This window comes from Anabrus simplex, chromosome 5 (genome assembly GCF_040414725.1).
Source record: "Anabrus simplex isolate iqAnaSimp1 chromosome 5, ASM4041472v1, whole genome shotgun sequence".
Lineage (NCBI taxonomy): Eukaryota > Metazoa > Arthropoda > Insecta > Orthoptera > Tettigoniidae > Anabrus > Anabrus simplex.
Window position 1 is genome coordinate 264,292,196 of NC_090269.1, and position 12,979 is coordinate 264,305,174.

Genomic DNA, 12,979 nt, shown 5'->3' on the forward strand with positions numbered 1-12,979 from the left:
CAATCCCTGAGCAATGAACCCAACTTTACTTATACACAAGGTTCAACAAAGGGGCAGAAAACCCCAATCATGCCAAGGAGCATTTGCTCCCAATTACCCAGTTAAGCCTGCTCGAGGCACACAGAAAATACAATTTAAAAAAGAGCAACCCGCTCTCAAAGTTCAAGCCTATTCAAAGGCCACACCAAACTCTACCTTCAAGCTGCCCTCCAGGCACACAAGAACAGGGGTAAAAATACCCAACCTACTGAGGCCTATTCACTAAAGAAACAGGACAATAACATGGCCCCAAAATACCAACTTAAGTGGAGGCGTAACTTGCACTCCTAATACACCTTTTTAAAACCTATTTGGCTCTTAGGCCGCTTATGCAAGGGCTAATCCCATACTACGGAGGTGACACGATAGGAAAATTTATTACATTATGAAGCGAAGAAAAACGGTTATGAAAACGTAGTCACCTCAAAAACAATATGAGAGGGAGCTCGAGAGGGTTAGGCACTCTCTATCCCGATTAGTAGTTAAAGAGACGGAATTTATACCAAGTGTCTTTTACATTTTAAAGGAAGGTTACATGATAAACCTGCCCCGAGGGTTAAACTGCTGAGCTAGCCAGAAATGAAGTTATTAAAAGGCCATTACCTTATGGATGAACTGCTGCCCGAAGAAAGAGGCGCTTCCCGCCCCCTGCTACATAATCACACACGGATAGATGTTACTGAAGTGGCCAGGAGACAAGAAAATCAGCAGTTTATATACCCTCGCGGAAAATTCGAGACGTTTCATGAATGATTACAACACGCCCACAAAATTTTATTGGTCGGCTAAAGATTACAAGTCAAAACTGAAGAAGACACCTACGATTGGTGGAAAATTAATTACAGAAATTTTTGATTGGCTACATTCAAAACAAGCGGAAAGAAAGGATTATATTGCCAACTCTCAAACCACAGAACAAAATTTAGCAAAAACAAAACTTATGAATGTTAAATTTCTTCCGGACAGTTCATTCCTTTACACCAGAGAGCGTTATGAGTTTTGGTAGAGACATCTGTTAGAGAATGTTCAAATTTCTTACTGCAGAGCAAACAAATACACATCGAAACAGGCATAGTTCAGAACACTTCAAAATTTACAGTAGAGACATCTGTTAGAGAATGTTCAAATTTCTTACTGCAGAGCAAACAAATACACATCGAAACAGGCATAGTTCAGAACACTTCAAAATTTACAGTAGAGACATCTTCTGAGAAACCTTAGAATTAATATGGTTGTTAAAGTTCAGGCTTTCTCCTGCAGAGGAGTCTCAACTGGCGCAATGTTTGAATTAGCGGCGTGGAGGTGTACCGCCCGGTACAAAAATAATCGAAAACAGTGTCGAATCTACAGTTTTCTGGGTCACTGAGATGAATGGTGACAATCCAGATTTTATATCTCTTAGTGGTGGAGGGCCGGAGGGGGACAGTCTCTTTGACAGTTGAAATCCTGTACATCGTATCTATAGTGCGACGGCTAAATACATATAGTTATCACTTATTAATTTTTGACAGGATCAAATACTTCCCAGTCGATTCGAGCTTCCGTAAGGACGAAGTTTTACTCGAAAATTAAATAATCTAAAACTTGAAATCAAACACATCTAAATAATTTTAAAACTACATAATAGATCATAACATATCAATCTGCAAGTCAAAAAGGAATTCTATAAAAATTCACATCGTACATAACTAACTGGTAATGCAAATCTTAAAGGTAAATATTCAGAAACTATCCGGGCAACGCCGGGTACTACAGCTAGTCTACAATATATCACAAAAACCTAACATGTTACAGATAGGAAAATTGGTATTTGGAATCTCCTTTAAAAATAAAAGAAAGCAAATTTTTGTTTTCAGAAAATCCACTTAAGGGGTGAGGGCATGGAGATGGGGGTGAAGTGGAAAGAAGTGAGGAAGGAGTTGAGTTCTTTATATGAGTATACATATATCTCAGAAACCGAAGATGTTTCAGACGTTAAAACTGTTACTTGGAATCTCTTTTAAAAGTAAATGAATACACTTCTTTTGGAAAATCAACTTAAGGGGGTGAAATATAAAAAAAGCGGGTGAATTTTTTAAAATGAGCATCTTCTTCATCTACCGCTTTTCCCACACTTGTGGGGTCGCGGGTTCGAACTGTGTCACACATGATGATTTTTACCATGTTTTACGGCTGGATGCCCTTCCTGGCGCTAATTCCCTGTGTAGGGATGTAACTACTATTACGTGTTCCTGTTGTGGTTGGTAATGTGGTGTGTTGAGTGAATATGAAGAGGAGAGTGTTGGGACAAACACAAACAACCTGTCCTCGACCCAGATGAATTAATCGCACGCGAATAAAATCCCCGACCCAGTCCGGAATCGAACCCGGAACCCTGTGAACCGAAGCACTCAACACTGACCACTCAGCCAAGGATCGGGCCAGTTTTAAAAATGAGTATATCTACAGTTAGGTCACAAACTTAACATGTTACAGACGTGAAGATTGGTATTTGTATTCCCCTTTTAAAATCAAGAAACACGTTACTTACTTTTTGTTTTCGGAAAATCAACTTAAGCTGGAGATCGAAAATAAGTGAAGGAGGAGTTGAATTCTCTTTATGAGGATACTTATATCTCAAAAACTAAGATGTTACAAAAGTGAAAATCGGTGTTTGGAATCTCCTTTAGAAATAAAGAAACCTTTTTTATTTCGACTTAAAAAGAACACCGTTTCTCACAGGTAGAGTTCCATGTCACATGTTCCAGATTTACCTCTGCCATTTGCCTGGTCATCTCAGCCCCAAAAGGCAATGCCACAAACGTGGTTTACAAAGAGGTTCTGAGGTAAATGAAATGCAATTTTTCGGTGAGTTTTTATAGTTTAGGGATTTTCAGATAATGTCTTAGTGCAGTACCGAGGAGTAATTAAGTTTTATCAACTTACTTACTTATAATTTAGTTTAGTTTTCTATGCACTTGCAGTGATTTACGTTATCTTCCAACAGATCGATGTTTTTTTAACAGGCTCTGCTAAAGTCTGTTATGTGAAAAAAATTCAAATGGATGAAATTCTACTCCAGATGCTGTTTACGACAGATGCTGAAGAGGATAATTATTCGTTGGAGACTTTGTGCAACCCCCGAGGAAATCTGTGTGCCTACGGCGAATCCAAAAATAGTTCCCTAAATAAGGTAAAAGAAACAAAAGAAAATTGTGCATTAACTAATTATTGTTTGAGAATGAGCTCGTGGTTTGCACCATTTGCTTATAAATTTCATTAATTTCTTTCCATTATTGAAAGAGAAATTTGTTCTCAAATATCTGGCAAGGTTATCATTAAAATAAAATAATTAGCCCAATATTTCATTTGTTATGAATAGTAAAATCTTGAACGAAAATTATTAGCTTTTGCAAACAGTTTATAATGAAGAAGAAGGGGACTTTTCTAGGCCCTATTAAATATTACTGAAAACTATTTATCAGACAGCAAGGATGCCATCCTGCTGTTTCTTTAAATATTAACACAAACCTTGACGGGTGAAGCGGATACCTTGAAGTAGAAAGGTGCAAAGTGCAACCTCCCCGCTCCCACCAAAAAAGGAAACAGTTTTTAGGTAGATAGGTGCTATATGCCTAGGAGAACAATGTATGGTCGGTACTACGTCCACTTGCGTTTCTTATATGGGAAATACGAGGTATTCCAGTTGGTGGATGTGACCGAGACATATAAATTAGTGTCAAAAGCTTTCATTCCCAGTGATCTGTTTAAAATTGCAGAAGACGCTAACGTTCGGGAGAAATTCGAAGTATTTCCTGTGATCTGTGAGTAAACAGTGTTTCAGAAGAAGAAACAAAGCTGAAAGACTTGGCACCATTGAGCTGCAACAGACTCCGTGACTTACTTTTCACAAATTGTCACGTAAACAACATATTTTCATAAAATGTCACAAAGGGGTCGGAACAAGGAGCAACTCGGTATATTTGTGTTTTTTTTTTACAATTTGTTTTACGTCGCACCAACACAGATAGGTCTTATGGCGACGATGGGATGGGAATGGGAAGGAAGCGGCCGTGGCCTTAATTAAGATACAGCCCCAGCATTTGCATGGTGTGAAAATGGGAAACCACGGAAAACCATCTTCAGGGCTGCCGACAGTGGGGTTCGAACCCACTATCTCCCGGATGCGAGCTCACAGCTGCGCGCCCCCAACCACACGGCCAACTCGCCCGGTATCTGTTATTAATGCATAGGCCTAAATCGAGTACCTACACGTGCTGTTGTATACCAGTAGCATTGATATGAGCTGTCCGGCTCCTTGGCTAAATGGTTAGTGTGCTGGCCTTTGGTTACAGGGGTCCCGGGTTCGATTCCCGGCAGGGTCGGGGATTTTAACCATCATTGGTAAATTTCGCCGGCACGGGGGCTGGGTGTATGTGTCGTCTTCATCATCATTTCATCCTCATCACGACGCGCAGGTCGCCTACGGGTGTCAAAATCGAAAGACCTGCATCTGGCGAGCCGAACTTGTCCTCGGACACTCCCGGCACTAAAAGCCAAACGCCATTCCATTTGATATTAGCTCAATCTGTGTACCGGTAAACGTATTGTAGCCTAATTGTATTGGTTTCAGTATTTATTATAACATTTATTTATTTATTTATTTATTTATTGTGAATATGAAAGGTCATGAGACAATTGCAGTGTTCATGTTAATGTTCGTAATAATTGTTATTTATATGATAAAACATGAACTAGAATATTCTTTAAATTACTTTTCAGTGACATACAATCCAGATTAAAAGTTATATGATGCATAACATAACTAATATAGTATTACATCACAATACTAATTAAAAAACCAAACCCCATGGCACTACAGCCCTTGAAGGGCCTTGGCCTGCCAAGCGACGGCTGCTCAGCCCGAAGGCCTGCAGATTACGAGGTATCGTGTGGTCAGCACGACGAATCCTGTCGGCCGTTATTCTTGGCTTCCTAGACCGGGGCCGCTATCTCACCGTCTGATAGCTCCTCAATTCTAATCACGTAGGCTGAGTGGACCTCGAACCAGCCCTCAGGTCCAACTAAAAATCCCTGACCGTGCCGGGAATCGAACCCAGGGCCTCAGTGTAAGAGGCAGGCACGCTACCCCTGCACCACGGGGACGGCCAATACTAATTAAGACTAAATATAATACTTAAATCAATTATTAGAGCAGGATATTTCACTTGGGATATAATGCATTCGTTAATTAACAATTATTACAGTTATTACAACAATTATTTTTAATGTCTTCATATCTATTCAGTTATACTGAGAAGCACAGTGTTACATGAAAAACAGAATGTAGTTTCTGTCACACCAAAAATATCAGCGTAGGGATTAATATTATTGTTAAGTCTCATAGATCTGTTAATTCGGGAGTTCTTATGAATTTCAGTCGTAATCTTTGAAAGAAAGAAAATAATTCTAGGTCGACAATTTTTGTGGTGTATAGGAAGAGGTTGACTGCACATACTTGAGTCATACATTTTATAATTAATTATTTTAAACAGGAAATTCAATTCTTTGAAGCGTAATCTATTCACACCTTGAGTCCTGAATAATTTATGAATGTTGTTGTAAGTCATAAATTTTAGAAACTTGTTTTGAGCACTCTCGGTTAAGGAGATGTTCTTTGTGGTCATTGGATTCCAAACAATTGAGCCATACTCAAGTCTGGACCTAAAAATGAGTTATTTATTTCAAAACTGTCCCTCAATAGAAGTAGCCCCATCGGACTTCGGGTGAAATAATAAAGAATTCCATATTATTAAGCCTAAAATAATCAGCGCACTATGCGTAATTTCTTGAATATGGTCGTTAAATTGTAAATCTTCATTGAAAGTTATTCCTTAATTCGTTTTCGTCTTGACTTCAGGTAATATGTTGTAGCCATTGCATAAATCTCCTAGGCAAATGAAGTTATACAGTTAGTTGAAATTTTGCTCAAGATCTTTTTCGTGATCCTGTATTTCACAACTTGTACGCATGCTTGTACGGATGGGAACTTGCCTCTCTCGTCAATCCTTCACGGACAAATTCTACCTTAAGCATATGAAAATCAAAGTGTGTAGGCCTATACATACTTGCAATGCATTACGACTGGTCCATTATTGTCGGAACGACGTGATGACACTAAAGCTCGAACTCGACGTCTGAATTCTAAGACAGCACTAGAAAATGGACAAGTATGGCTGGGCCATTCTGTATAATGGAACTGAATAAGGTGTCTCTCTTCAATTTCTTCCTCCTATAAACAAACATAAATATATCATTTCTGGACTACCGTACTGGGAACAACAGTATACTCACAGGTGACTCATAAAGGCAAAAAAGGATACAAATAAGTATAATTTGGTTCAAAACGTGGCAAATGAATAAAACAGATTCATATAATTTTAATTTGTTACACTTGCTCACGTAGTGATATACTGTATCTTGCACATACTCTAATGATGAATGTAAAATTTTTTTACACACAGCGGAATTTTGTGTGAGAGTAGCACATTTTCAATGTACATTTAAACATACTCCCTAGCTGCAGTGATAGTTAGGGGCCACAATGGCGTTTCTGAATTGTGATATCACAATAATTAGGTCAACCAATAGCTCTAATCTATTATTTCATGGTTTTAAATTTATATCGTTACTAAGCACAAAGGCTTTGGATAAAAAGTGGAACTTTTCTTCTCCGGGAAAGTCACTGTGGCAAACCTATGACTATGTCACAGTTACACTGTATTGTAATTTTACTTAAAGTAGTTTTGGATCCGTAAACACAAAGTTTTATATATGAATGAAATAAAAAGAAGGTGGTACAAGATTAATTAAAACTGTAAAATACCAGATGCTCATGGGTTAGGTTTTAAAAGCGTGACCATATATCATCGCTGCTGTGCCAAAACCGCGAACGTGACAATGCTCTTCCTATCCACTATTTCCCTGGAGACTGGTCACGCCTCCCAGCCATATATTGATACGCTGTCCACCAGAACAATTTTCGTTAAGTTAATTTTCCTATGCTGAGAGTGGGTAAATATGTCATGCAAACATACATTTCTATAGTATGGTACAGTAAGGTTCATTTCCCATTGCACGTGCGCTAAGGAAAATGAGGTAACGAAATTCGTTCTGATGGACAACATATCACTATCTGGCTGGGAGGGAAGACCAGTCTTAAGGGAAATAATGGATAGGAAAAGCATTGTCACATTTGCGGTTTTGACAGAGAAGTGACGATATATTAATGGGGTCTACATAATATACGCTACGCATGACTAGATTATACATCTTCTTCTTAATCTGCTTACCCTCCAGGGTTGGTTATTCCCTCGGACTCAGCGAGGGATCCCACCTCTACCGCCTCAAGGGCAGTGTCCTGGAGCGTGAGGCATTGGCTCGGGAGATACAACTGGGGAGGATGACCAGTACCTCGCCCAGGCGGCCTCACCTGCTATGCTGAACAGGGGCCTTGATGGGGGATGGGAAGACTGGAAGGGATAGACAAGGAAGAGGGAAATAAGCGGCCGTGGCCTGAAGTTAGGTACCATCCCGGCATTTCCCTGGAGAAGTGGGAAACCACGGAAAACCACTTCCAGGATGGCTGAGATGGGAATCGAACCCACCTCTACTCAGTTGATTTCCCGCAGTGGACCCCGTTCCAGCCCTCGTACCACTTTTCAAATTTCGTGGCAGAGCCGGGAATCGAACCCGGGCCTCCGGGGGTGGTAGCTAATCACACTAACCACTACACCACAGAGGCGACTACTAGATTATACATAAGACTACAAATATTTGAGTTTTACTTGAAATGATTCGATGTTTATATTACATATTAGCTATTTGTTGTTTTTCTATTTCAGTTTCGAGTAGTGTCTTAAAATCTTTGAATAAAAGTATACACCCTGTTGGGTGCTTCCTAGTAACGTGCTTAATCCCGGAGGCTGGTTTGATCTCAGAAAGTGCTACCAAACATGCCGTTTTAAATTAGAGACAGACGTTTTATAGGGACATGTCTTCTCACACATGACATTTTGCCTTACTCGAATTTTCTACTGAAGTGAAACAAATCCCAAACAGGGCTTCCCTTTTCGCTTCTCCTCTCGACAAACTTGCTGTAATAATTCACGATTACCGTGTGTGCTGCGGAGCGACAACAGCAGATCACAGTGATACTGCTGTATGTTTGGAGATGTATACGGATGAGCCAGTGGCAGTTCCACAAGTTCTTGCTCCATACAGGCCGGAAACCTTGGAGCACTCGTTGCTGGGCCGGTCCTCGGAATGGTGATTTCGTGAGCTCCGTCACAGATGTGTACGTAGCTCTAACCAAGTCGTTCGTTCGTTCGCAATCTGTTTACCCTCCAGCGAGGGATCTCACCTCTACCACCTCAAGGGCAGTGTTCTGGAGCTTCAGACTCTGGGTCGGGGGATACAACTGGGGCGGATGACCAGTACCTCGCCCAGGCGGCCTCACCTGCTATGCTAAACAGGGGCCTTGTGGGGGGCGGGGGTGGAAAGTTTGGAAGGGATAGACAAGGAAAAGGGAAGGAAGCGGCCGTGGCCTTAAGTTAGATACCATCCCGGCATTTGCCTAAAGGAGAAGTGGGAAACCACGTAAAACCACTTCCAGGATGGCTGAGGAGGGAATAGAACCCCCCTCTACTCAGTTGACCTCCCGAGGCTGAGTGGACCCGTTCCAGCCCTCATACCACTTTTCAAATTTCGTGGCAGAGCCGGGAATCGAACCCGGACCTCTGGTGGTGGCAGCTAATCACACTAACCACTACACCACAGAGGCGGACTCTAACAAAGTCACAGTGAAAAAAACACAGGTCATGAAATCACAGCCCATCTCTACCGTTTCTAGACATGTCCGATGTCGTTTCGCTTGAACTGTCACTTCAGAGCAAGGCTGAATGGCTCAGACGGTTGAGGCGCTGGCCTTCTGACTCCAACTTGGCAGGTTCGATCCTTGCTCAGTACGGTGGTATTTGAAAGTGCTGAAAAACGTCAGCCTTGTGTCGGTAGATTTATTGGCACGTAAAAGAACTCCGGGACTAAATTCCGGCACATCGGTGTCTCCAAAATTTGAAAAAGTAGTTAGTGGGACGTAAAGTCGTTATTCTTATTCTTAATACGTAGAAGTCGTCAACATCTTTCTCCATGACTCTGGAGGCCCTGGAATGAACTATATTGCTAACAGGGTCTCTCTATCTTTAGTCTGGTTACTATGGAGTGACCGTAGCCATTTTGCTTTGTTGTTGCTCTGAAGACGATCCTGGTCGCAGGATCGAAACGCGTCAGCTGGTATTTATTTATTATTACACGACCTAATATCCCCTACCGCACGTAAACTCCGGCTCAGAAACACCTCTGCGGAGGTTCGGACCTGCCTTCGGGCAGAATAACCCTTACCTTACCTACCTAATATCCCCAAATAATTACCATATTATTATTATTATTATTATTATTATTATTATTATTATTATTATTATTATTATTATTATCACTTTACAGGAACTTATGCCAACTCACAAAGGATAGACATATGTATTCTTGTTCCTGGTTTTAAAGAAAAAGAAAAGAAAAAATATTCTGCGGTATTTTAAAGATATAAATAATCTACAGGAGAAAGTATTCAAGAAATTCAAAGGAATAATGCGCTTTTTATTTTGTGATCAAATTCTGTGAACTAATAGTTTATAAATAAATTTTGGATTTTAATAAAGAATATTTACGGGATAATTTAGGAAATCTGTAAGCCTAATAGAAAACAGGCATACACACGTGAGGATAATGAATTAATAACTAACATTGTAAGAGGTAGTTGTCAGATCTTCATAAAATTAATTATTTTATGATCCACTGCTAAGTATGTGGAATGGAGTGTTCTTTTAGACGGTTGTGAAACACGGGTTCTATAGAAGGGGTATAACGTTAGGAACGAAGCTACTGAAATGAGGGATTTGGCTGAGGAATGGAATGTATGATTGTAAACGGGGTGAAAAGTTAAGTTGTAAGTTTCAAAAAGAAGAGAAGTCCCCTCACGTTTTGCTTCTAAATTTATTTTTGTACTGTACGTGAAAGACATTTCATATTCCATGCTCATATAATTTATGCCATAGTACCTTTCTTATAACCTGCTAAACAGTGATGGTAGGTTTTGTATTGAAAAAATTAAGTACCTATACTTCGTTCTAGCGGCAACCCTATAATTAGGGAAGTTATAAAATAAAAATTACTGCGTTAATGGGATGACGGTAATTCATGGGGTTCACAGTTACGTACCTAGGGGTTAATACAAGGAAAGATCTTCAATGAGATAATTCACATAAACTGGTTTATACACTAGTGTCCACAAGTTAAGCATAAGTTACGAGTAAGCAGGACAACAGGAAATAGACCACAAATCGCACGACATATGCACCTACCAACCTTACGTGTTCGCTCTGTATAGGAAAGGGTTTTGACTAGCGGCGTAACCGCAAGATAAACACAGCCAATACTTGCACCCCATATTCCCTCAGTCATGTTTGCCCTGCTATAGTGTGCGGAGTGTAGCCTCGTGGTGAACGTGACAACATAATGGCACAACGACGCCATTTGGACCCCGTTTTGCATGGTAGAATACTCGGCCGCCTGGAAGCAGACCAGATACAGACCGAAGTCGCCGTATCCTTGAATGTACCACAAAGTGTCATTTCCAGGCTTTGGAGACGATTCCGAGACAAAGGAGATGTTAGTCGTAGGCCAGTACCAGGTCGACCAATGGTAACCACCGCACAGCAGGACGGATATCTGGCTTAATCGCCCGACGAAATCGGAGTGCACCTGCAAGACAATTGTCGGTGGAGCTTGCAACCGTCTCAGGGGTTGCCGTTTCCCGGCAACCTGTGTACCGGAGGCTCAGAACAGCAGGGCTGTTTCCCGACGTCCAGCGGTGTGCGTCCCGCTCACTCGAGCATAGAGACGGGCCCGTTTACTGTGGAGCCGTGAATATTGAAACTGGGCCATGAATGAATGGAGGCATGTGCTCTTCACAGATGAATCCCGCTTCAGTTTGCAGAACGATTCCCGTCGCACATTGAAATGGCGAATGGCTTTTAGTGCCGGGAGATCCCAGGACGGGTTCGGGTCGCCAGTTGCAGGTCTTTTGATTTGACTCCCGTAGGCAACCTGCATGTCGTGATGAGGATGAATTTAATGATGATGAAGACAAAACTTACACCCAGCCCCCCTGCCGGGGAAATTAACAAATCACGGTTAAATTTCCCGACCCTGCCGGGAATCGAACCCGGGACCCCCGTGACCAAAGGCCAGCACGCTAACCATTTGGCTTTGGAGCCGAACGTCGCACATTAATCTGGAGAGAACCGGGTAGCCGATACAACCACAAGAACATCGTGGAACGGTACCAGTATGGTGGTGGTGGCGTCATGATGTGGGGTGGCATGTTGAATGTTGAATGGCTGTATGGACCTGGACATCTTCATGGGTGGTCCGAGGAACACTGTTAACGTTCGGAGATACAGGGATGAGGTACTGAGACCACATGTTCGACTCTTCAGAATTGCGGTTGTTCCAGACTTTCTCTTAATGGACGATAATGCCCGATCGCACCGCGCTGCTCTTGTGGATGAATGTCTGGCTAGGGAAGACATTCATCTCATGGACTGGCCAGCGAGGTCTGCGGATCTGAATCCTATAGAACATGCCTGGGATGCATTGGGGAGGCGAATTGCATCCCGCCAGCCTCCACCAAGGACCCTCCAATACCTTCGTATTGCCCTTTCGGAGAATGGGATCGACTGCCACAAAAGCTCTTGGACCATCTGATAGAGAGCGTGCCACCTCGCTGCGAAGTATGTGTGGCCGTTAGGGGTAACCATACACCCTATTATCAGCATATTTTGTTGTGAACGACATTGCCAAGTTTTGTTAGTTGTAGTCAAAGGAGTTCCTTAGCTATCAAAACCTTTCTAACACTATTTTTTGACAAGTTGTGTGACATATGGTGTGTGATTCGGCTTCCGTTTGTTCAGTAATCCGTCTGACATTCCTATCAGGCGGTGTGGCCTCGTTTAGTGATTATGCTTAACTTTTGGACACCAGTCTAAATTAAGGTTACAGATCTCTTCATATGGTTATGAGGGTATTTAAGAATTAATGAAAAAAATTAAAAGAGGGCATAAGCGTCACTGGTAATCCCCCAGTTGGAGTATGATACAAAACTGGAAAATATTAGAAGGAAAGCAGCATGATTTGTTCTGGGTGATTTCCAACAAAAGAGCAATGTTTAAAACATATTGGGAACTTTGGGCTGGGAAGACTTGAAGTAAGGAGACGAACGTCAATCAATCAATCAATCAATCAATCAATCAATCAATCAATCAATCAATCAATCAATCAATCAATCAATCAATCAATCAATCAATCAATCAATCAATCAATCAATCAATCAATCAATCAATCAATCAATCAATCAATCAATCAATCAATCAATCAATCAATCAATCAATCAATCAATCAATCAATCAATCAATCAATCAATCAATCAATCAATCAATCAATCAATCAATCAATCAATCAATCAATCAATCAATCAATCAATCAATCAATCCATCCATCAATCAATCAATCAATCAATCAATCAATCAATCCTGATCTGCATTTAGGACAATCGCTCAAGTGGCAGATTCCCTATCTGTTGTTTTCCTAGCCTTTTCTTAAACGATTGCAAAGGATTTGGAAATTCATTGAACATCTCCTTACGTAAATTATTCCAATCCCTAACTCCTCCTTCTATAAACGAATATTTGTCCCAATTTGTCTTCTTGAATTCCAACTTTATCTTCAATTGTGATTTTTCCTACTTCTGAAAACACCACTCAAACTTATTCGTCTACTAATGTCATTC

The 12,979-nt window shown here is 41.1% G+C and overlaps 1 protein-coding gene across 1 annotated transcript in view; it reads right to left on the reverse strand.

Moving 5' to 3' along the window:
- Ptp36E (protein tyrosine phosphatase 36E) overlaps positions 1–12,979 on the reverse strand; it is an 862,119-nt gene that overhangs the window by 126,941 nt on the left and 722,199 nt on the right. Inside the window, exon 7 of the mRNA XM_067147378.2 lies at positions 6,147–6,310. Within this exon, the coding sequence (XP_067003479.1) occupies positions 6,147–6,310 (164 nt within the window). The remainder of the gene's footprint in view (positions 1–6,146; positions 6,311–12,979) is intronic.